The 23,842-nt window shown below is 47.9% G+C and overlaps 1 protein-coding gene across 4 annotated transcripts in view; it reads left to right on the plus strand.

Moving 5' to 3' along the window:
- The window catches only part of AIP3 (ABI3-interacting protein 3), a 48,297-nt gene that overhangs the window by 18,896 nt on the left and 5,559 nt on the right, over positions 1-23,842 (plus strand). The window contains exons 1-3 of one of the 4 annotated variants that reach the window (XM_086813539.1): positions 14,073-14,547; positions 14,689-14,850; positions 14,975-15,798. The exons of 1 other annotated variant lie outside the window; for it this stretch is intronic. In XM_086813539.1, coding sequence (XP_086669665.1) covers positions 14,179-14,547; positions 14,689-14,850; positions 14,975-15,196 — 753 coding nt within the window. In that variant the 5' untranslated portion in view covers positions 14,073-14,178 and the 3' untranslated portion in view covers positions 15,197-15,798. Of the gene's footprint in view, positions 1-14,072; positions 14,548-14,688; positions 14,851-14,974; positions 15,799-23,842 lie in introns of those variants that run through there. 2 more of the 4 variants (XM_086813540.1, XM_086813542.1) reach the window with 2 other exon arrangements.

The following is a 23,842-nucleotide window of genomic DNA, read 5'->3' on the forward strand; positions in this document are numbered from 1 at the left end:
TTCCCAAGAGCTCACATCAAGGGGAGTCTTTCCTGTTCTGGATTCTCTCTCCAGCTTCGGGAAACTTTGTACTACTGTGAGGATGTCGCAAAGAGCTGCGTCCATTGAACTTTTTGGGTTTGGTGCATTCACGACAACTGAAGATCGGCTTGATGGTCCCAACTACTCATTATGGAGTTTCATGTTGAAGAGTGTTAATTGCCAAGTGGCTATGGGAGGTTGTCATATGGCAAGAGCCTCGTCTTGCAGTACTAACTCTTGGCACCTCCTCGGCACCAAGGGCGACTCAAATTGTGGCACAAGTTGTGTTAGGCATTATAGCACCGTCTCCTGGACCCACTGAAGATCAAAGACGGTGGGATGCCCCTGATGCGCAAGCAATGGCTATGATTCCTCTTTCAGTCAAGCACTCAATTGTTCCTCACATCCGATCCTACAGCTCTGCAGGGTTGCCTGGGTGGTCTTCGATACCATGTTCTAGTTTCGCAACGAAGCACGAGTAATGAAGACTCTGTAGTAAACTCCTTTTTTTCTACCTCTGACGTCAAGAAGCAGTAGCCAGCCTTTAATAAAGTGCTTCCAATGTGTGAACTGTATTAGTCTCTTGTGTAGGAACAGCCTCTTAAAAGGCATATGTGGTGGCATCATATTTGGAATATGTGGTGGCACATACTGTGGAATCATATTTGGCATATGTGGTGGCATCACATCTAGCATATGCTTTAGAATGTGTAAGGAGGTCTCTCCTATAAAAAGGACCTACTTCTATAATGAATTCATGCTTTCCACTACATCTTGTACTTCCTCAATCCCTCTAATCTTGTGTTGATTATCTTGTTGATCATCATCTCTCTCTCTCTTCTCCCCACTAGTCTGTGGTCGCACAATAGGCATTAGTTAATAAACTCCAACCAGGTACTTCTGTGTAACCCTAAAACCATTAAATGGTATCAGAGTTAGGGTTAGCTGCCTAGAGTTAGCTCACTCTAGGGTTTTTGTGCCAACCATCAACAGTTGCTCGCCAGCTGTTGCCTGTAGCTCCTTGCTGCCTACTGCGACATCTGCCTTTTGCCATTGTCTTTGCTCACTGTCCATTCACCGCCTATCGACCTACGCAACTTCACGATAGGTTGCTCCACCGTCTAGCACTGTTGCGTCGCCTTCAATAGTTGCCTCTGAAACGGTTGTGACTGCTGTTGCGTTCATGCTACGCCACCTCCCACCAGTGCCTTGTGCGCAGCTCACCACCCCCTATCACGTGCACGCCCGTGCCATGGCATAATCCTTGGCATGAACAATATAATCCCTGATTAGGACAAGTAGTTAAGACATCATTTAGTTCATCATCTGTAGCATTACCATCAACATCAAATGAGCACGATGGACGGTCTAGGGACCCTGTCAACAACCATCTAGGGCTCTCAGCCAGCAGTCGGCAACCCATGGGTGAACCTAGTAGCTAGTCAGTAGCATCCAATTGAAGGCCAGCATTGAGGGGGCTAACACTAAGTAAAGCGCAGCAGTTATAAGAATTTTAGCATGAATATTTGTCTAGACAACAAGCCGACAGTTGTTGATATTGGCCAACTTGTAGCTTAGCATCATATATAAGCATTCAATCATAAATGAGTGATAGCAAGTTAGCCATTCATCATTTTATCATTGTAGAAGTTAGTAGACATCATGTTGGGGTTGACCAAGGGCTCAATCATGTACAAGCTTTTCAGCAATGTTTTTGTACCATATTAAATACAAGAAAACATTGACACCAATCTCTCTCTCTCTCTCTCTCTCTCTCTCTCTTTCTCTCTCCTTTGTCTTAATCATGTTAATCAGCATCTTGTTCTTAATCAGGATTAGGGCTGTGGATTGGTATCGCAAGTGTAATATGCAGCGGAAGTCTTTGTATTGGAAGATCTTGTCACACAAATGCTCACACCGTCTTGTGTATCTTGAGTTTCGTGAGTTTAGCAATCCACTTTAATACTTCAAACTTTAAAGAGATGAGAGAGAGATATATGAGAACTGTACACCAGATTGGGTCTTGAATTACCCACTGAAGGGCCCCCTATCCCGATAACGAGATCGTATTTGCTTTATTACTTTAGAGAGAATGACTGTGGACTGTAGATAAGCCAAACGCAAGATCTCAGAGGATCGGAAGTCTGGTTGAATTGTACACGACTGTAGAAACACCTCAATGAACTGATCTCGAGCCCATGCACTCTTCCCAAGGGCATGAGGAAGGGCTGCACACCTGAGGCTGAGAAAGGACTGCGGTGGACTGTTCTAAGCTATGTAACTATGCTGTAAATGCTTATGAATGATATATTACCTTCACTAGATGACTGTTGCATGTATGGATGATGCACAGAAGGCGGGGTAGTGCTGTAGAACTGATGCTGGATTGAAAACGTAGGCTGGTCTGGATTGAACTGCAACCGGCTCTGATCTGTGCAGAAACGCAGGTATGTATGCTGTTCTGGGGCATGAAAAGGGGCTGAATGCAGACGCCTATGGACTGTATGCTGCGCCTAGGTCTGCAAGGGCCTGAATGAACTGCTGAACTACTGTATAAGCCTGTTGATGTGTTGCATTAAACTGCAGGGGACTGATTGAAGTAAAACGCAAGCTCGAGTGGGTCTGTGATCCTAGCTAATGGAAAATGAGCATTAAACTGATGAATAAATTGATTAACTGATGAATGATCACACTTAGCATCATACTTATTGAAGTTTGGTTGACTGTGAATGACGATGGTTGATGCTGCTACGGACTGCGGGCTAGTGACACCTATGACTAGGGAGACTGAGGAGAGCTGCTGATACCTCAAGTGTATGGCCTCCTTTTCGCGTTGATGCTCGAGTAACATACGTTCTCGATCAAGCTCACGTTGGTGTTCCCAAGCGGCGAGTTCAGCCTGACGCCGGTCTTCGTCGATCCTGCGTTGGGCTTCCTCCTCATAGTCCCGTCTTTTTGCTTTTTCTTCTTTCCTTCGGTCCTCATCCTCTCTCCTTTGTTGTTCCATCTGAAAGAAGAGGGAGATGTAGTCGGGTGCTGCTGGAGGCGGAGAAGGACATGCTGCTGTTGCCTCCAAGAGTTGGAGACACTCCATGAGCAGCTGGTTCTGAACTCTCAGAAGAACTATGGTGTCTGCTACAGTGTAACACGCGGAAGCTCTGGGGGTCTTCTTTCAGCCCTAAACACTCTTGGAAAACCATCTGATGCAAAAACGCAGATATAGAGAGAGAGATGTGCTGGAAATTCAGTATATTGTTATGGTACAAAAAGGTACCTAAATCTGCAGCCCTTGGCTGCCTTCCTGAAAAGGGGAACATCACCAAAACATTCCTATACTAGGGACCCAACTCCTAAAGAGTTGAATGACTCCATCTATGAGCACTTGATTCCTTTTTCATGTCCCTTGGACAAATGGTAGACTGGCCGACTGCTGGTCGGCCAGTCCTAAATGCATTTAATGCTCCTTTTAACGCAGCCGACTGGTTTTTTCCTTGTTCATGATGCGCATGCTGCTGCCCCTGTCCTCTGGTTCAGCCGACCACGTCCATGAGCAGCCGACAGCCTTGTGTGCAACTAGCACCACCTGTCTTGCAGCCGACAGCCATCTGATCCACGCTTGTCTCCAGTCTACACTGCCAAAGGTGCTTTGTGCTCTATCATCCTGGTTCTACTCTTTATCTGGCTGCCTCTTCTGGATTTAGCCCTGAAAATGTCCATGGCATCTATGATGCACATGACATCCCCCTCTGCTAAACTTGATGACGGGAATCCAACCTGCTCTTGGATGACTGTCATCATCCCTATCTTTTCCCAAAGTCCCTCTGTCATCATCCATCCCTGGCAACCCTTTTTCTCTGAAAACCCGACCTGTTCTCCAAACCACTCTGTCTTTGGCGAAGATCTATCAGGACTGCCATCCCCTCTGGCACTGTGGAACACCACCAACTAACCTCCTGGGAGTTCTTCGCGATCTGTGTTTCCTTGCCTTGGGCTTTGAATCCGTGTACTTTCCTGTACCTTGGACCTGTACACCATTATATGGGACTGATTCAGTGTTTAGCTTTGCTAAGCCTGATGCTTTGATACCAATGTAACACGCGGAAGCTCTGGGGGTCTTCTTTCAGCCCTAAACACTCTTGGAAAACCATTTGATGCAAAAACGCAGATATAGAGAGAGAGTAGAGAGAGAGAGATGTGCTGGAAATTTAGTATATTGTTATGGTACAAAAAGGTACCTAAATCTGCAGCCCTTGGTTGCCTTCCTGAAAAGGTGAACATCACCAAAACATTCCTATACTAGGGACCCAACTCCTAAAGAGTTGAATGACTCCATGTATGAGCACTTGATTCCTTTTATGTCCCTTGGACAAATGGTAGACTGGCCGACTGCTGGTCGGCCAGTCCTAAATGCATTTAATGCTCCTTTTAACGCAGCCGACTGGTTTTTTCCTTGTTCATGATGCGCATGCTGCTGCCCCTGTCCTCTGGTTCAGCCGACCACGTCCATGAGCAGCCGACAGCCTTGTGTGCAGCTAGCACCACCTGTCCTGCCGACATCCATCCGATCCACGCCTGTCTCTAGTCTACACTGCCAAAGGTGCTTTGTGCTCTATCATCCTGGTTCTACTCTTTATCTAGCTGCCTCTTCTGGATTTAGCCCTGAAAATGTCCATGGCATCTATGATGCACATGACATACAGGCGGAAGAACATGGTCTCCTTCGGGGGAGACGTCTTCCAGTTGATGAGTACTCTCTTCTGTAGACATGATGCTGAAGTCGGTGGTCGTGCCGGAACGCAATCTAACCATCCAAGGATGTCCCCACGCTAGGATACGGTGTGTGTGGACAATCTGCTCTGATACCAATGTAATATGCAGCGGAAGTCTTTGTATTGGAAGATTCTGTCACACAAATGCTCACACCGTCTTCTGTATCGTGAGTTTCATGAGTTTAGCAATCCACTTTAATACTTCAAACTTTAAAGAGATGAGAGAGATATATGAGAACTATACACCAGGTTGGGTCCCGAATTGCCCGCTGAAGGGCCCCCTATCCCGATAACGAGATAGTATTTGCTTTATTACTTTAGAGAGAATGACTGTGGACTGTAGATAAGCCAAACGCAAGATCTCGGAGGATCGGAAGTCTGGCTGAACTGTACACGGCTGTAGAAATACCTCAATGAAGTGATCTCAAGCCTATGCACTCTTCCCAAGGGCATGAGGAAGGGCTGCACACCTGAGGCCGAGAAAGGACTGCGGTGGACTGTTCTAAGCTATGTAACTATGCTGTAAATGCTTATGAATGATATGTTACCTTCACCAGATGATTGTTGCATGTATGGATGATGCACAGAAGGCGGGGTACTGCTGTAGAACTGATGCTGGACTGAAAACGCAGGCTGGTCTGGACTGAACTGCAGCCGGTTTTGATCTGTGCAGAAACGCAGGTATGTATGCTGTTCTGGGGCCTGAAAAGGGGCTGAATGCAGGCGCCTATGGACTGTATGTTGCGCCTAGGTCTGCAAGGGCCTGAATGAACTGCTGAACTGCTGTATAAGCCTGTTGATGTGCTGCGTTAAACTGCAGGGGATTGATTGAAGCAAAATGCAAGCTCCAGAAGGGTTGGGATTAGTCTAGGCTGAAGGCGAGGAATGCTCCTAATGCTGAGGATGAAGGCACCTAGCTTTCTGAAGACTGAATGAATGTCTAAGCCCTATGCAAGCCTATTTATACTAACTTGGCTAGTCATTTATTTAATAAAGTTTATATTTATAAATGACAATAAATGCTAAATAAATACCATAAAATATGGGAAAACATACCAAATAAATCCTAGTAAATTCCCTAAGGCTTCTGGGATGTTCTAAATGATGCACAAGCATATGAATGCAGGATGCAGAGTGCTTTCTGATGCAATTCCTAAGGCTTCTACAAACTCTACATGCATGGATGATTCTCTCCAAGTGGGTTAAGGGACTTGACTGATTGACTGACTGACTGACTGACCCGCTAAGGCTGAGGAATGACCTACGTAGCTCGTGCCTGAGTTATCGTGGACTGAGGATGTACAATGGGGTCATGTCGTACGACAAATATCATCCTACTGGGTTCTAATAATGTACAAATGTTGCACTGCTGATGATGAGCCAGTTTGTCACCATGCACTGAGTGCAGAGTGCATGTGACAGCAAGGCTTCCATGCATGCAACATTGTGGTATCAAAGCATATAGGTTCAGCCCACTTAGCAAATGTAACCTTACGGGGAGGGGACCCGGAACAATATACAGACTCTTCAAATATACCAAACAGAGCTATGATACACAGCGGAAAGAAAACACAATAAAACAATGACACTGCATAGCTGGAATGGCCGCCCCCCTAGCAGGAACTTCTCTATACAAATAGAGGCTTTTACAAGAAACAAGGTGCGGGTGTAATCTTGCACCGGATTTTCCACAAAGCATTAGCACAACTCTTGCCTAGATCTCAGTCTAGAATCAAGATAAAAGCAGCACCGAAACCTGTCCCAAAACAGGCCCAAAACAGCCACATAATCAGCCCCAAACACGGCCCATTGTACGGCCAGAATAGTGAGAAGAAAACCAGCAACTGTACGGCCGATTTGTGTACGGCCTCTTCTGTAGAAAACAGGCTGAGGACAGCCAACAGATAAGAGGGCAGCGCTGCTGCTGTACGGCCATCACAAGGAACACCTCCAGTCAGCTGTACGGCCAGCACACAGGAGGAGGGAGAGAATCTGCACTGTACGGCCAGTTCTGTGGGGGAGAGAGAGAAAGAACTGTATGGCTAGAATCTCCTGCTGTACGGCCAGCGCTGAAGGAGAGAGAGAGGAAGAGAGCTGCTGCCGGCTAGGGGATGTGGGTGCCAGATCATCAAAATACAGGCCCCTCCTTGCTTTTATAAAGTCGACCAGCTCTATATTTGATGTGCTTTTCCCTTTTTGCTAAAAGTAGTTGAACGTGCCCAAAATATCAGATTTTGTGATTTTCCTAGCTTGTAGCCCATGTTTTCCGTAGGCGCCTCCCTCTGTCCACCTGTCCATGCCCAAAATAATAATATGTCCAGCCCATCATTAATGATGTGTGAACACACTGACTTATAAACATTATAAGTCCCTTTGATGAATAAAATCCCATGGTGCTCATGATGTATAGCCATCTTTCAGGCCAAACTTTGCCAGTAAATGCTTCAGCTTTCTTCTGTGGAAAATCCCCGTTCTCACCTTTGTTCTATTATGTGCATGGGCTTGCCCCAAAATAGAGATCAAGACTGGTGAAGGGACCAAATGGTGACATTTCCTCCGTTTTATAAAGCAGTTGTTCGCAACTGTATAAGCTTGATACCACTGGAATCATAGTCACAGGGGACGGAGGGCCGGGACGCGAAAATGCCGTCCTGAAACGACATGGCGCTCTGACACAGATTGGGGACGGGCGGGACGCCTCGAGCATCTGCGTCACCAGGGGACGGCGTCCCGGGAGCGGCGGAACAGGAGTACCTTCTCGGGGACGGGTCTGGAACAGGACAGCCGGGACGCCTTTTTTTTTCGTTGGTTTTTTCGCCTTTTTTTTGCCGTTTTTTCTGCCGTTTATGGCCGTTGCTTCTGCCCGTTTTCTCCCGTTGGTGGCTGGCAGCTGCGCCCGTTTTCTCCCATTGGCACTGTGGCCTGCCGTGACCCGCACCATGCTGGAGCCTTGGAGCCGCCTATAAGGCTTGAGCTCTCCTCTCTCTCTCTCTCTCTCCCCCCCACTCTCTCTCTTGGCCAGCCGCCCCACTCCCTCTCCCCACTTTTGAGCTTAAGCGGCAAGCTCTCTCTCTCTCTCTCTCTCTCTCTCTCTCTCTCTCTCTCTCTCCCCCCCACGGGCCACTCCCTCGCTCTCTCACTCTCACTCTCACTCTCACTCTCACTCTCACTCTCACTCTCACTCTCTCACTCCACTCCCTCACTCTCTCACTCGACAGAGCCACTGAGCTATGCAGAGCTCGACGCCCCAGACCCCATGGCCCTCGCCCACGGCCACGCCACCACAGGAAGATCCGGGCCATCATCTCCCATCATCGCAGGACCTTCTCGCGCCAGCTCAGTTTTACCACCTTGAGCACCATGTCACAACGGCCCATGAGGGATGTATTAGGGTGATATGAGAGCTCTCTGCGCATGTACCTAGATCAGATTTTAAAGTTCTAGATTTTTGTTATCTTTCTTTATTACTATTTTGTACCCAGGATTATGTACCTCATGGATATGATGTGTCACGTGCACACCATTCAGGTGTACAGTGACATGGCATCATTCTATGGCATCATTAGCATCATCAGGTTTATCAGGTATTTTTACAGGCATTTAAGGCATTTTTCAGGCAGCTGACTAGCATTATATACCATTTATGGTATTTATGAGCATTCCAAGTACTGGCCGACTGCAGCTAAGCTGGCCGACCAGCCCTCTCACCCACATATATATTGGCGCCTCTCCATTCAGCCATGCAAGCGCATCCTCATCTGGATCATCAGCGTTTCAGGCTCATCATCAGCAGCAGTTACAGCTAACGCTTCATCATCAGCAGCAGTTACAGCTAACGCATCATCATCAGCACCATAATCAGCAAACGCATCATCCTCAGCATCATCATCAGCAAACGCATTCAGCTCAGCCCTCAGATCTGCAAACGCATCTGCGTTTCATCATCAGGTTAGCATTCAGCATCTGTTCCAAAGCCTCCCTTCAGTGTTTCCTTCCCAGGAGACAAGGGAAAGAGTGGACAGCAGTTCATCCCGCATATTCAGCATATAGGCAGCATATTCAGCAGTACAGATCCATTTGGATCTCATTGTAACCGCATTTCTCATATAATATAGCTGCATTGCATTGACACATATTTGTCTATCTCTTAAACATCATTAAGTGCAGTTTAGTCAGACTAAGGTTGTGATTACTACGGTCTTAAGCTCTCACATGTCACATTGGTATCAGAGCGTTACAGGGTAACCAGCCTTAGAGCATGTTCAATTCATCAGTCATTCAGTCAGTCATCATTTTTATCGCTTCCGCACAGTTAAACCCAGTTCTCAAAATTTTGCAAGCCACCCTTAGGGATTTTCCCTTAGGTCTGCATCAGTAACCCATCTATCTGCATTCTTGCACAGCATATAGGGTTGCACATGGCTTGCATAGCAGACATCTTAGCAGTCATCTTAGCAGTCAGTCTTGCATACATGTTGCCCATGAACTCTCAGGGAAGAATGACATCCATCATCAAAGGAGGACATAAGTTTGCACTTCAACTGGCAGCAGCAGGGGGTTTCTCTTCCACAGAAGACGGAAGTTTGCTCCAACATCGCCTCAGGAGGTTCAGAGCTTCAGGTACGACGGAGATGGTAGATGAAAGGTTTCCAGAGGCAGGTCAGGGGTGACTCAGGTATTTGCCATTCAGTTCCCGCAGTACATGGAGTCTTGGCTCAAAGGATTTCACTCCTGCAGACAGCCTCAGTCCCAGCAGAAGACAGAAGGGGGAGTGGTTCGGAGGAGAAGGATCACAGAGGAGTCGAAGGTTGCCAGGTTTATCACCCAGCAACAGTTTAGCAGCGGGGAATGTCACGTGCACACCATTCAGGTGTACAGTGACATGGCATCATTAGCATCATCAGGTTTATCAGGTATTTTTACAGGCATTTTTCAGGCATTTTTGGGGCAGCCGACTAGCATTATATACCATTTATGGTATTTATGAGCATTCCAAGTACTGGCCGACTACAGCTAAGCTGGCCGACCAGCCCTCTCACCCACATATATATAGGCGCCTCTCCATTCAGCCATGCAAGCGCATCCTCATCTGGATCATCAGCGTTTCAGGCTCATCATCAGCAGCAGTTACAGCTAACGCTTCATCATCAGCAGCAGTTACAGCTAACGCATCATCATCAGCACCATAATCAGCAAACGCATCATCCTCAGCATCATCATCAGCAAACGCATTCAGTTCAGCCCTCAGATCTGCAAACGCATCCGCGTTTCATCATCAGGTCAGCATTCAGCATCTGTTCCAAAGCCTCCCTTCAGCGTTTCCTTCCCAGGAGACAAGGGAAAGAGTGGACAGCAGTTCATCCCGCATATTCAGCATATAGGCAGCATATTCAGCAGTACAGATCCATTTGGATCTCATTGTAACCGCATTCCTCATATAATATAGCTGCATTGCATTGACACATATTTGTCTATCTCTTAAACATCATTAAGTGCAGTTTAGTCAGACTAAGGTTGTGATTACTACGGTCTTAAGCTCTCACATGTCACATGATGTAACCTTTTGGTCTCATAGGTCATTTTGGCCTTTTGAAGACGTTAATACAACTTTCTTTCTTTCTTTCTTTCTCTCCCACTCCCTCACTCTCTCTCACTCTCTCTCTCAACCCGCAAGCTTTCTCTAGGCTCTAGCCTCTTAACTTTTAAGCCTTAAGCCTTAAGAGCTCTCTCTCTCTCTCTCTCTCTCTCTCTCTCTCTCTCTCTCTCTCAACTTCCGTGCTGTACACAGGCGCACATAGGCGCGCTTTCCCTCCGCCTCCGCTGCTCGCCAGGCCTTCCCTTTTCCCACCCGTACACTGCGTGTCCGCCTTCCAGGTGCACATAGCCACGCTTCCCCGCACACTGCGTGTCCGCCTCCCCTTTTCCCACCCGCCCTTGCCGAGGCCCCCAAGGCAGCAACTAGGGGAAATAACACAATGAACCTACAAGAGCTGGAGGCATACATCAAGACAGTGGAGGACAACACCAAGAAATTACTGGGCGAACAAAAGAAGGTGCTGGACAGGGTTCTGAACAACATGAAAAACAGTTGGAAGGCCTCCGCAAGGAGATACAAGGAAAGAACAACAGGATTGAAGAACTGACAGCCCAAGTGAACCACCAGGAAGAGGTGATTCAGATGTTGAAAGAGACCTAGCTGCAACAAACAGGAATGCCAAAAGCTGCCCCAATGATAGGGGAACTCCGGGCAGAAATGGAAGCCCTAAAGGCTACGGTCAAGGACCACACAGTGGAGGAAGGGGAACTGAATATTTAGGAGGGTTTAAGGACTGACTTGGAGCAGTTGAAAGCTGCGAGTGATAAGCTGCGGGAAGAACTGCAGACCACGAAGAAAGATTGGGTGGAGGAGCACAAACCCCTGCAGAGCATCATACATGAGACTCTCCAGGAGGAGAAACGTAGGAAGGATAGGGCCCTCCATGTGCGAGTACAGGGGCTACAGGCGGGGGCTTCCCCAAAGGAGGATGCCATGACACTTTGCCAGATGCTAGGAGTGGACGGGATCGCCCCCCCCCCCCCCCCCTTTGCAGACACATGGAGGGCAGGAAAGGATATGACACGAGAGAGACCCCTCATCATTAGATTCCCTGCTGCTACCAGCAGACATGCCTTCTTAGACAGGCGGGCTGCCCTCAAGGGCACACAGGTGTACATGGGAGATGAGCTCACTCTAGCACAGGTGGCACACCGGCGGCGTGAGGCGATGGTGATTGTTCATGAGGCCCGCAGAGCAGGCAAGTGGGCTATCTACAGAAATGGTAGAGTCATTATCACTGAGCGACGTTCCAAATAGGGACGCGGGGTCTATGAGACCAAACACCTGGGGTTGGCAGTATGGAACTGCAATGGCATGCTGTGGTCGAATCCAGGAGGCTTGAGTGAGATTCTCACAGGCAGGGATGTCATTTTTTTTTACGGAGACTCATAAGAGCCGTGAGAGGGGCTTACCATACATAGCCAGGTATGAGTGGGAGTCGGCTTTTCAAGGCGAGACCCGCACATCAGGAGGAGTACGTGGCTCTGGGGAGTAAGCTGTCCTTTTTAGATCCCATCTCCGACAGATTCTCAGCATCGTCCGGAAGGACGAGGATGCACGATATCTTTGGGTGCGGCTACAGCTTAGCAGTGGGGCAGAGTCATCCACATTGCTGTGTGTTATTTTGCACCACCCCACTCCCCTTACGCCGCACAGCATGGCCAGTCACCGTACTTACCATTATATGAGGATATCATGGAGTTCTCACAGTTGGGGAAAGTCCTCCTATGTTGGGATTTCAACGCCAAGACGGGAAGTCAGTAGGTCACTACTCGATCCATGGTTGACATATACGTACGTACGGATCCGATCCGTACCGTACGGCCGTACTGTACGGATCCGTACGTGAGGTTTTTTTGGGGCTGAAAATCGTCGTGCGTTGTCTGAATCCTGATTGGGCGCCCGCCTGGCCTTTGGGTACATACTAGGCCTTTGATTAATGTACATTGTATTGTATACACTTATTGCAGAGAGCGTGCGTTACAGAGAGCAGAAAATTATCGAAAAAGACCAGGCGAAAACATTTGCACAGCGTTGGAGCTTTGGCGTGCCTGTAGGTAAACTGAGCATCTTCCTCTCTCTCTCTTTCTCTCCCTCTTGAGTCTTATCTCTTTCTCCGCGTCACGCAAGACCTTTGGCTTGCCGCTTATAAGTTATTCCTGAGTCCTTTGCATATGTCCTGCGCACTTGGCAGGTGTAGACAAAAGTCTCAAGAGCCATCATGCCTAAGCCAACTAACCCGTATTGGCAAGAGCACACCAATGTCATCCGCATTGTCAACACGCCAGGGCAAGCTGGATCTGGCACGCGACGATGGCAATGCAAGTATTGCAACTTTCAGCTCACCAGTACCATTTCTCGCGTCGTTATGCACTTGACAGGCATTGGCACAACCAATAACTGTGCAGGGTGCAAGGTAGTACCAAAGGACATTAGGGATAAGTTGATTGCTGAGAATTTTCCAGCAATGGGTGCAGGGAAAAAGGTAAAGGTGAAAGGTGGTCAACAGACACAGGATGCTCTCCATGATGCACTCTTGGGAGACTTGGGTGGTTCTTCACAGGTTCAGGAGGAGCAGCCCTCTGGCAGTAGGAAGAGGGCTCGTACCATGCATGAGCAGCAGGACTATGTGGAGGATGATGGAGAGATGCATGCACCAAGGCAGACTACCTTGCCTTCTCGAGTGGCCTCTCTTTCTTGGGTGAAGGAGCGCCAGAAAGTGGCTGAGATGGAGGTTGCTCGCACTCTCATTGAGTGCAACATCTCCTTTCATGTCTTGAGGACTGAGCAGTGGCAGAGGATGGTCAAAGCCATAGCCCAGGTTGGACACACAGAGGATTGGTCGGGGTTGGAATACAATAAGATGCGGACCACTATGCTTGAGGAGCAGAAAGCATTGATAGATAAGGCATTGGTACCAGTGAAGGCAGGTTGGGAGCAGTTTGGGTGCACCATCATTTCAGATGGCTGGAGTGACATTCGTAGGTGACACATCATTAATATTCTTGTGTCGTCTTGCCTTGGCACGTACTTCTTGCGTGCTGTTGATGCAGGAAAGGTTGGAGATTACAGGTGAGTTTATCTATGAGCACATCCGGCAGGCTATACTTGAGGTTGGCCCAGAGAATGTGGTGCAGGTTATTACTGACAACGCCTCCAATTGCAAGGCTATGGGTGAGATGATTGAGGCAGAGTTTAAGAACATTGTTTGGACTCCATGTGCAGCTCACTGTCTTGACTTGTTGATGGAGGACATTGGGAAGTTAACATGGGTGTTGCCTATTGTTTCCGATGCCACAAAAATGACTACTTTTTTCCGCAAAAAGCACCAGGCATTGGCTATCTTTAGGAGTCACAGTACACTTGACATGGTGCGGCCCTTGAAGACCAGATTTGCATATATGTATCTTGTGTTGCAGCGACTCTATGCAGTGAGGAATCCACTTCTACAGACAGTAGTGGACCCGAAGTGGAGAGAGATGCATCACGCACAGGAGGAGTCCACTAGATACATACAGCGGGGCGGGTGCTTGATGAGTCCTTTTGGTCGGAGGTGCAGGCTATGATAGCAGCATTGCAGCCAATTTATGTGTTGTTGCGTGTCACAGACATGGAGGGCTCCACCATGGGCCTAGTCTATCATCTCTTCTCAGAGATGAAGATACACATCAGAGGCTGCAGATCATTGGCGCTTGATCGGTATGTACTTGCTTCTGTAATGATTAATCTATTAAATATTTAGTATAATACTATAATGTATAATACTATAATCAAAATTCAGCCTGTTAACTAATGTTGCGTCAATGCTTTTACAGTCGGGAAGAGATCTTGGCTATTGTAGACAAGAGATGGACATTTATGAGTCGGCCCATTCATGCGATGGCTGCATTGCTTCATCCTTTCTACAAGAAGCCAACTCTTTTTAATGAAAGAAGTCTACTAAAGGGCAAGGATGCGTACATTGGCTTGATTTGCAAGGAGGATGAGCAGTTGGACATTGATGCAGAGATCGCTAGCTATGAAAATAATTTAGGGTCATCCTTTACTAGAGCTGTGGCGTTGAGGCCGGAGGCAACGAAGTTCTCTCTTATGTGGTGGCAGAGTTATGGAAGACAAGGTCTTCCAAAGCTCACTCGTATCGCTTTACGTGTCCTCTCACAGGTAAAGTTTTCTATCTTTACATTTTCCATACATGTGTTATGGACCTGGGACCATGGTTCATTGTCCAATGTCTATTGTCTATGACCATGTTCAATGTCCATTGTAATTTGTCACCATTGACACGTCACATGTGACATGCAGGATTGCTCTGCTGGTGGATGCGAGCGCAATTGGAGCGCTTATTCGCTAATTCACACGAAGATCCGTAATCGACTCAGCACTGCACAACCAGAGAGATTAGTCTACTGCCGAGCAAATATGAAGCTTGTGCGAGATTACCACGCTTTGGGGACACCCAAGCAGGTTTGAAAGTTGAAACTTTGGGCTAGCGTTTATACATATTACAAGCGAATATTTGTAATTACTAATTACTACTTTCTACGCTGTTAATAATGTGAACACTGAATTGCATTTTGTTTTTTAACAGACAGATCCATCAAAATTGAAGTTGGTCTCGGAGGGGAGTGCAGAGGAGACTGAGCAGCAGCAGCAGCAGCAGCAGCAGCTTGTGAGAAACGAGCAGGAGGAGATTATTCGCATGTTGCACAGAGAGCTGGAGAGTGTGGATCGACGTGTGACGAGGTCACGTGCGCGAGTTCTCAGTCTCCCGTTAGTCGGGCGAGATGCAGATCCAGAAGTTTCACGATGAGAGACCATTCGGCGAGGAAAGCTTCCTGTCTGTACTCCTCGGAGACGGGCAAATGAGGCTGTTCCTCTCATTCAGCCTACGGAGGATGATGATCCAGGACAGCAGAGTATGATGGCAGAGCCAGAGTATGATGAAGAGGGCAACGTCTTGACAGATGGGGACTTGCTCTCTTCAGGAGTGTCATCATCCTCATCCGATGAGGAGTTTTGAGATTCAGAGAGTAGAGTCTCGAGAGTCGAGTCGAGACTCTTTGTTATTGCTTAGTGTTTTTTACTTTTGAGTCTTGACATCAGACATTTATGATTTGTTATTTGTATGCTCTAGTATGAGCCTTTTAGGTTGACATCAGACATTTGTTATTTGTATGCTCTAGTATGAGCCTTTCTACGTCTATTTTGTCTTGACAGATATACAATGTGCCATTGTGTCAAGTATATGATGTGTGTTTTGAAATTAGTACATGCAAAGTGGTTTATTTTGATTCTTGAATGTTTTATGTACCTTAAATGTAGAAAGGTGTTGAATGTCCTATTGTTTGCCAATGGTACGTATTTTTACGTGCATAAAAATTTTTACTGTACGGAACACCGTACAGTACGTACATATACACAACGTAGAGTACGTACACATCAACCATGACTCGATCTAGACGACGTGAAGGATGACATCCTCAGCCATTTGAGGGAGGTGCTGACTCCCTAAAAGGCTTGTGAAATTTGAAGAAGGTGTATGAATCTAAAAGCACTTCAAGGCAGATTTCCTTGAGAGCTGAACTCACACAAATGAGACAAGGAAGCCCAATGAGACTTCATCAAGCGAGTGAAGGATTTGCATCAACAACTGATGGATGTGGGAGACAAGATGTCCAACAACAAGCTTGCTACAATCATCATCCATGGGCTGAAGGTAGGCTATGAAGGTCTTGCTCAAGGCCTCATCATTCTGAGGGGAAAACCCTCACTAGACGAAATGGAGCAAATCACTGGACATCACTGACACAGGGCTACAGCGATCATCACAGGACCGTGAGGAGGTCACAATGTCCGGGAGATATTTCTTAGAGTTGGGAGCTGCACATGGTCTCGTTATCTATAATGGGATGTCCCGATGGCCCTCCTCCGGCGCCCTCACCTCCTTCCCTCGCTCAGGAGGTACTAGCACTATGGACTACCTTATGGGATCTCCGGCTTTGGCACACCTTATCCTAGACTTCTCCATTCCGCCACCCCCTTCTAAAGCTGACCATGCCTACCTCTCTTTCACTCTCACCCACACACCACCCATCCCTCCACCACCTCCCCCCATCTCACATTACACTCAGGTCCTCTTTGATCACGAGCTTGACCTTGTTTACTCCAACCACATCTACCGCCAACTCCAGGGTGTGGAACCTACCGTCCCCCTATACACCCTCACAACACAACTCACCACCACAGCTTCTTTCATCTGCACGTGGCGGTCTACCGCCAAGCCACCTTGCGGTTCCATGCCCCAGAACTGTTGGTATGATGACGAATGTCGGGCCACACGCTCCCGTCTTAAGCATGAGGTACGAATTGGGCAAATCACGAAGCGCCAAGCGCAACGGATTTCTCAACAGCTCACCCGACGCAAGAAACAGGAGTTCTATGCTCAGAAAGAGGATGAGTTATACCGACTTTTCTTAGGGCCGAACTGCAAAGAGGCATGGAGGAAACTCCGAGAACATCGCCCTCCCACACCTATCACCTGCCCAGACACATGGCACTCCTATGCACGCTCCCTCTTATCATATCCCCCATCAGCCACCCCTACCCCCACCACCAGACCCCCGCCCCACCACCTCCACCTTCTTCACAAAGGGCATGGTCCTCAAGGTCATTCGTAGACTATGCAACGGGCGAGCCCAAGATCATGAGGGACTCACTGCGGAGTACATCTCGCATGCCCATGATACCCTAGCGCCCCTACTAGCCCACATGTTCAATAGAGCCCTTTGTGAAGGATTTCCAGTGTCCACCCTCTTGGTCCACCAACACCATCACCCCCATCCTCAAAGCCGGAGATCCACTTGATCCTAATAACTACAAGACGATCATGATTGGCCACACATTGGCCAAACTCTATGGATCAGATCTAGAGGCGGAGCTCAGTTCATTTGCAGAGAGGCAGGGATGCAGGGCCTCAGGACAGGCTGGCTTTCGGAGGAGCTACTCTACCCTTGACCACATCTTCACCCTCCGTGCCATCATCGAGGAGGGTAGACACCAAAGGATTTACTGCTGCTTTGTGGATTTCCGCAAAGCTTTTGATACTGTACCCCGAGCCCGCCGACGACTGAGCCCCAGGAGGTACATCACAGGAGATTTCCAGCACCATTGGGGTGAAACAGGGCTGCCCTCTATTACCTACTCTTTTCGGCCTCTACATTGATGAGATCTCGAGCTTCATTGATGGATTAGGTGGGGCTGGTCCCACATTGGCAGGCATATTGATCCCCATACTACTTTATGCAGATGACATCGTCCTCCTCTCAGACTCAGCCGAAGGGCTTCAGAGATAGTTGGATGCCTTACATGACTTTTGCACTCAGCGGGACCTCTCTGTTTACCTTGGTAAAACCAAGGTAATGGTCTTCAATACCTCTCGCCCCGTCACATCCAGATTGAGCTTCACATATAGAGGGGATCCTGTGGAGATTGTCTCATCCTATGTCTACCTTGGTGTCACTTTCAGTGGCCCACGCTTTACCATGCTTCCCACAACACATGCTAGAGTGACGCGGGGATATGCAGCCTTGAGCTTACTTGAGCGGCAGTGCTTCCAGGCACATTTCCAGGAGCTCAGGACGAAGGGCTGGCTTTTTGACACCCTTGTCACACCAGCCTTGATGTATGGAGTAGCTTTCTGGGGGCCAGATTTATCCGATGAGGATTGGTAGCGAGTTGAGAGGCCCCAGGTCATGATGTTCTCTCGTATGATCTGCAGTAAACCATCAGTCCCACACCAGAAGTTAGGGGCTTGCCCTGGAGTCCTCCAGACAGCTAGCACTCGAGGGACACTCTGGAGTATGGTATGCACTAGTTTCCACTTGGTTCTCAGTATATGGGCTTTGCATGGACCGCCTACCCCCCCTTCAGTATAGTTTGGACTCCCCTTTTTTCCGGTTGTCTCACAAGGATACCAACCGGGTTATCCGGTCAGATCTTCTTAGCCTCTACACACATCGCACATGGATCACACCCCGGAGCTCCCCACGAAGATGCACTTTTACAGAGACCACTTCCTCACACTCACTGAGGATGGATTCATCAAGCAGCCGGGCTACTTGAGTGTTCACATGTCCCATGCCATGCGGATTGCGATTGGCCAGATACGGGTTTCTTCCCACCGCCTCAGAGTGGAGACAGGTAGAGCTGAGCGCATCTTCAGAGCCGGGAAGCTCGTACGGACACCCAGAGAGGAGAGGATCTGCTGATTATGCCACACAGAGGTTGAGACGGAGGAGCATTACATATGCCGCTGCCCAGTATACTATGAGATCCGCGGGAGGTTTCACTGTCTATTTCGTGAGGGATTCGGTCCACTCTCCAAGATCATTGACTTCCAGGACCAGCGTTGCCTGGGCCTCTTCCTACTTGAGCTCCACAGACATAGGGACACCTTCTTGAGACACAGGCCCTAGCTACCCGGCCCCCTCCCTCGGCAGCCAACCATCACCAGTTTCTTTTGGACCCAGGAGGTGGAGGACACCGACATAGTGGATCTTGTGGACCCTCCATGAGCTGCTCTGGACCTACCTCGCCCGAGAGGAGTTACCTCAGACCGAGCCTCTGCACTCCAGCGTGCCGACGCCCTCGACTCCCCCCTCGGCCACGATCACCTCATCAGCTCCAGATCCAGGACATTCTCCACCGCCATTGAGCTACCTTTCCACGTGACATAACTGAGGGAGACCTCTCGGCCATACTCGTCAACCCCATGCTTGACATTTTGGAGAGTGGTATACCATCTACTCGGAGCTGATGTTGCTTTCATGTTTTTATGTGCTTAGTATTCCATGACGAGTTTCCATGGACAGTTTTGTATAACCTTAGTGAGATAGCTATATCAATGTTTTCGTTCTGTTTTATTTTCCATTCCATGATGAGATATGTCATGGACATTATTGTACCACTTTGGTCTCATAGGCTGGGTCTTTAGTAGACGCTTAATATATCTTTCTTTCTTTCTTTCTTTCTTTCTCATGGCATCTTCTTCACAAGCAACCTTCGGCTCCGCACGTCGTGGTGGTGCTAGAAGAATTGACGGTTGGTCATGGTGGGAAGAGGTTAATGCCAACCGCCTTGGAAGTGGAGGAGGTTCACGCCCGTGGTCTTGCAAGCTTTGCCCCTATGGGTGGATGAGTGGGCCAGACAAAGTGAGAGGCCACCTTATGCATGAGTCCGGGCACGAGGTTCGATTTTGCACGGGAATCACATCGGAGAAGAGAAGGGAGCTGCTTGAGCGCATTGCCGGGCATGAGGCTTTGAGGGTTGCAAGGCCGGCACGTGTGGCTGTGGATCCTGCAACATTTGTGACACCACCCGAGGGGTCTGTTTTAGGGTTGGGGGGTGCATCTACCACATCTACACCACGGCCACATGGTGTAGGTTCCTTTACGATGCCCACACCCGCGCGGTGATAGAGTACACTTGAGGGAAGTTGAGGTCCTAAGAAGAAGGAAGAGGTTGATACAACTGTGGCTCGTTTCTTCTTCCATGACCATATTGCTTTCCGTACTGCTAGGTAAGCCTTGACTCTTCCCTCTTGACATGATTTTTCTAAGTTTCATTCTTGAAAGTTCACTTGTTTCCTTTTGTAATCAGATCCGAGTACTTCAAGGCTATGGTGAAGAGGATTGGGGAGTATGGTCCAAACTACACCCCCCCATCATTGGAGTCTCTGCGCACCACATTGCTCGACAAGGAGAAGCGCCTTGTCGAGCAAGCTACAGAGAACACAAAGCGGCTATGGTAAAAGAAGGAGTGTCACTCATTGCAGATGGATGGAGTGACACACGGAAGCGGTTCATCCATGGTCTCGTTGCATATTCTCGTGGCGAGATGTACTTTATTGCTTCACATGATGCCTCAAGGACAGGGAAGAGTGCAAACGTGCTTGCAGCAGAGTGGGCAAGTGCCATTGAGCTCATGGGCCCGGAATGTGTGGTGGGTTTTGTTGCAGATGGCGAGGCTGCAAATAGGGCAGCTGGAGCTATTATTGAGGGCATGTATCCACACATGACTGTGTCATATTGTATGGCACATTGTTTGAACAATCTTTTAAAGGATATTGGAAAGATGTCATGGATTGAGCTTATCATTCAGGAGGCCAATCAAATGGTAACATCTGTCTTGAACCACCAGTTCCTTCGCCACGAGTTCTTCAAGAAATCAAGGCTCTCACTTCTCAAATACTCAGACACCCGATTTGCCTTCAACTTCTTGATGTTGGCCCGCTTGAGGGAGTGCAGTGGTGCATTGAGGCAGCTCTTCATCAGCGATGAGTTCACCACTTCTACATTGGCTTCGACAGCCATAGGCATATTATGCAGGAGCATGCAGAGAGCACTTCCTTTTGGGAGGATGTGAAACGCATTGATGCTATGGTGAGGCCTATTGTCCACTTGTTGAGGCTTGTAGATGCTATGCAGCCATGCATTTAGAGAAGTTGCAAGAGTTAGAGCTCCTATGCCTCTCCCTTGCATGCAGTTGCATATATGGCGGACCCTGAGTTTCAGGGTAATGGACAGGAGAGTGACAGAGAGGTCAGTGATGGTTGGAGGCGCATCTTGGATCGTCTAGTGCCAGATGGAGGCATTAGGCGCAAAATCAGAGACCAGCTTGCTGCATACAGGTCCTTTCGTGGTGCTTTTGGTTGTGCGGATGCACAAGAGGATAGGTTGAAGGTTGGGGCTGCTTTTTGGTGGGAAGACTATGGTTCAGATGGGCCTGAGCTGCAACACTTGGCTATCCGCATTCTCAGCCAAGCTGTAAGCTTCTCTTGTTTGGAGCAGCTTTGGAGTTCTTACAGCCATATTGCATCAAAGAAGAGGAACCGCCTTGATGTAGAAAAGGCCAATGATCTTGTCTTTGTAAGCGCAAACTTGCGAATGCTTTGCAAGGGTGCGACTGCAAAGACAGATCCCTTTACTCAGTAGGAGATGGAGCAGGAGGGGGGAAATGAGCAGGTGGAGACACAACAAAGCCCAGAGGACAATGCCACTACCTTTCAGATTGGTCATGTAGCAGCCATGATCATGACGCCAGTACTTCTCACGCTCCACCCTCCAGTTGAGCATTGCAGGCTCTATGATTTATCATTTAGCTATGTTTCATTGTTTTTACTTTTGAGTCTTGACTCAGCACTTTATGTGCATTGTAGACACTAGTCTTTTGTTATTTGATAGTGATCATCATCCCATGCTTATATATTGGTTTGAACTTTGTCGGTGTACTTATTAGCACTTGTTCGGTGTTTACGCCACGTATTGTACATTTAAAGTGATGCCTTGAAAGTTCAAAGTGTAAAAACATAAATGTTATTTTATTTAGTGTGCTTTGTAATCAATAAATTGCATATTCCATATGCCGTCCCCGTCCCCGTCCCCGTTCCCTGTTCCTCGGCCCCGTTCCCATTCCTCGTCCCATGTGACTATGACCGGAATACTCTTGTAAGCATGTGAGGCTCCATAAGCGATACATGTACTGTCATTTCAGGCTCGATACGACACACATGTAGGTGTGAGACTTGTGTGACAGGATCCTTAATTACGAATACTTCCGTTGCATGTTACATCCAGTTGATACTCCAGTACCTTCCCAGCTTGGATCTCCTGCTCCAGCTCCCGCTCCCCAAGTGGTTCCTCTTCCCAATCTTTCTTCTCTAACTTTCTCTCATCGAGTTCTTTCTCCTGCTCCCACCCCTACCCATATACCAACCTACACTCCTCCCCAAGTCAGTGACTCCATGAAGCTTACATCAACCAACTATCATACATGGTCTTTCTACACTCAATTATTGTTGGAAGGAACCGGTGTATGGATGTCCATCTCCACACCTCACTTGGTGGACGCTGCTTTGAGAAGCATATTGGATGCTCAAGCCCATCTTATCGGAGATCCAGAGGAGGTACGGGGGAGTTTCGATAGTAAAGTGCCAAATTGGAATCAGATTTGGAGAAGATTTCAATCAATGAGTCAGATAACATTGTAGAGAAGATTGGAGAGTTCGCTCGTATCAAGCTGCAGCTTGAGGAGTACAGGAGCACAATCAACAATCCAATCCATAAGCTTCTTGGAAAATTGCATGCTTCCTTTGATTCTTTTAAGGATCTTATTTACTTCCGTGACCCTCTCCCCTCTTTGAGAAAGTCGTGAGTTATTTCAACAAAAAGTGCATGCTTCACGGAAAAGGCAAGTTAGAGTCTGCTTTTGTTGCCTAGGACAAGGGCAATGGCAAAGGCAGAAAAGGAAACTCCAACAACAACAACAAAAACAAAGGCAAAGGCAAGGGTAAACAGGATTCAAAGGAGTCCAAGGACAAAAGCAATGAATGTGATTACTGTGGCAGGACAGGCCATACTTAGGCTGGCTGCTTTGCTTGTCGTGATAGCTCTCAAGCAACCAAAACCAAAGTATGAAGCCCAGGATGCTTCCAAAGCATTTGACAAGGACGACACCAAAGACAAGAGCAAGGACAAAGTTCCAGAGGAGGGATCTGCCAAAGTTGCATACATGGCAATCATAGATTCTTCCACTTCTTCATAAGATTCACTCCTCGTGATCACAGAAGATGACTTCTCCAGAAGAGGTCAGTGACACACTCGAAGCGGTGGAATGGGTTGGTGATAGTGGTGCTTCTGTCCACATGACCAATCGAGTCCATATCCTGAAGGACTAATAGACTCTCTCTTCTTCAGTTCGCATCGGCGATAACTCCTCGCTTCTTGTCACTTGCGTGGTAATGTTTCTTTGGCTTCCTCTACCACCTTACATGATGTTTTATATGTACCACGGATTTCCAAAAATCTGTTTTCAGTGTACAAAGCTTCTTAGACGGGGGACTTGGTGTGTACTTTGATGACGAGGTCATTGAAGTGATCGACAGAAAGACTCTCTCGGCTGTTGCCAATGAAGTCCATGATGGGGGTCTCTACAAGATCACCAACTTTTCTTGCCAGCTCACTCGCATTGACTCCCATATTCATCAGCTTTTCTCCCCCTTGATGGCTTTGGTTTCTGAGGCATATACTTCTCTGTGGCATTCACGCTTTGGTCATGTACCCATTGTTGCCTTATAGAAGTTCCATTCTCAGCAGGTTGTCAGCGGACTATCCCAGCTTAGGTCTCTTTCACACATTTGCTCATCTTGCATGATGGGCAAGCATCATCGAGATGCATTTCCAGAGGAGGCCACTCGATATTTTCTTCTTCTTGTGGATGATTTCACTCGCAAAGTTTGGGTTTGTTTTCTGGCTCGCAAGTCAGATGCTTTTGCCCATTTCAAGACTTGGATCGCGATGGTGGAAAATCAGTCTGGGAGTATAGTTTCTTTCCTCCGGATTGAAAATGGTAGCGAGTTTGTACTGTGTGATGACTTCCTTGTGCCGAAGGGCATTCACCA

The sequence above is a fragment of the Cibotium barometz genome, chromosome 19, assembly GCF_041138505.1.
Source record: "Cibotium barometz isolate CiBa-2024 chromosome 19, ASM4113850v1, whole genome shotgun sequence".
Lineage (NCBI taxonomy): Eukaryota > Viridiplantae > Streptophyta > Polypodiopsida > Cyatheales > Cibotiaceae > Cibotium > Cibotium barometz.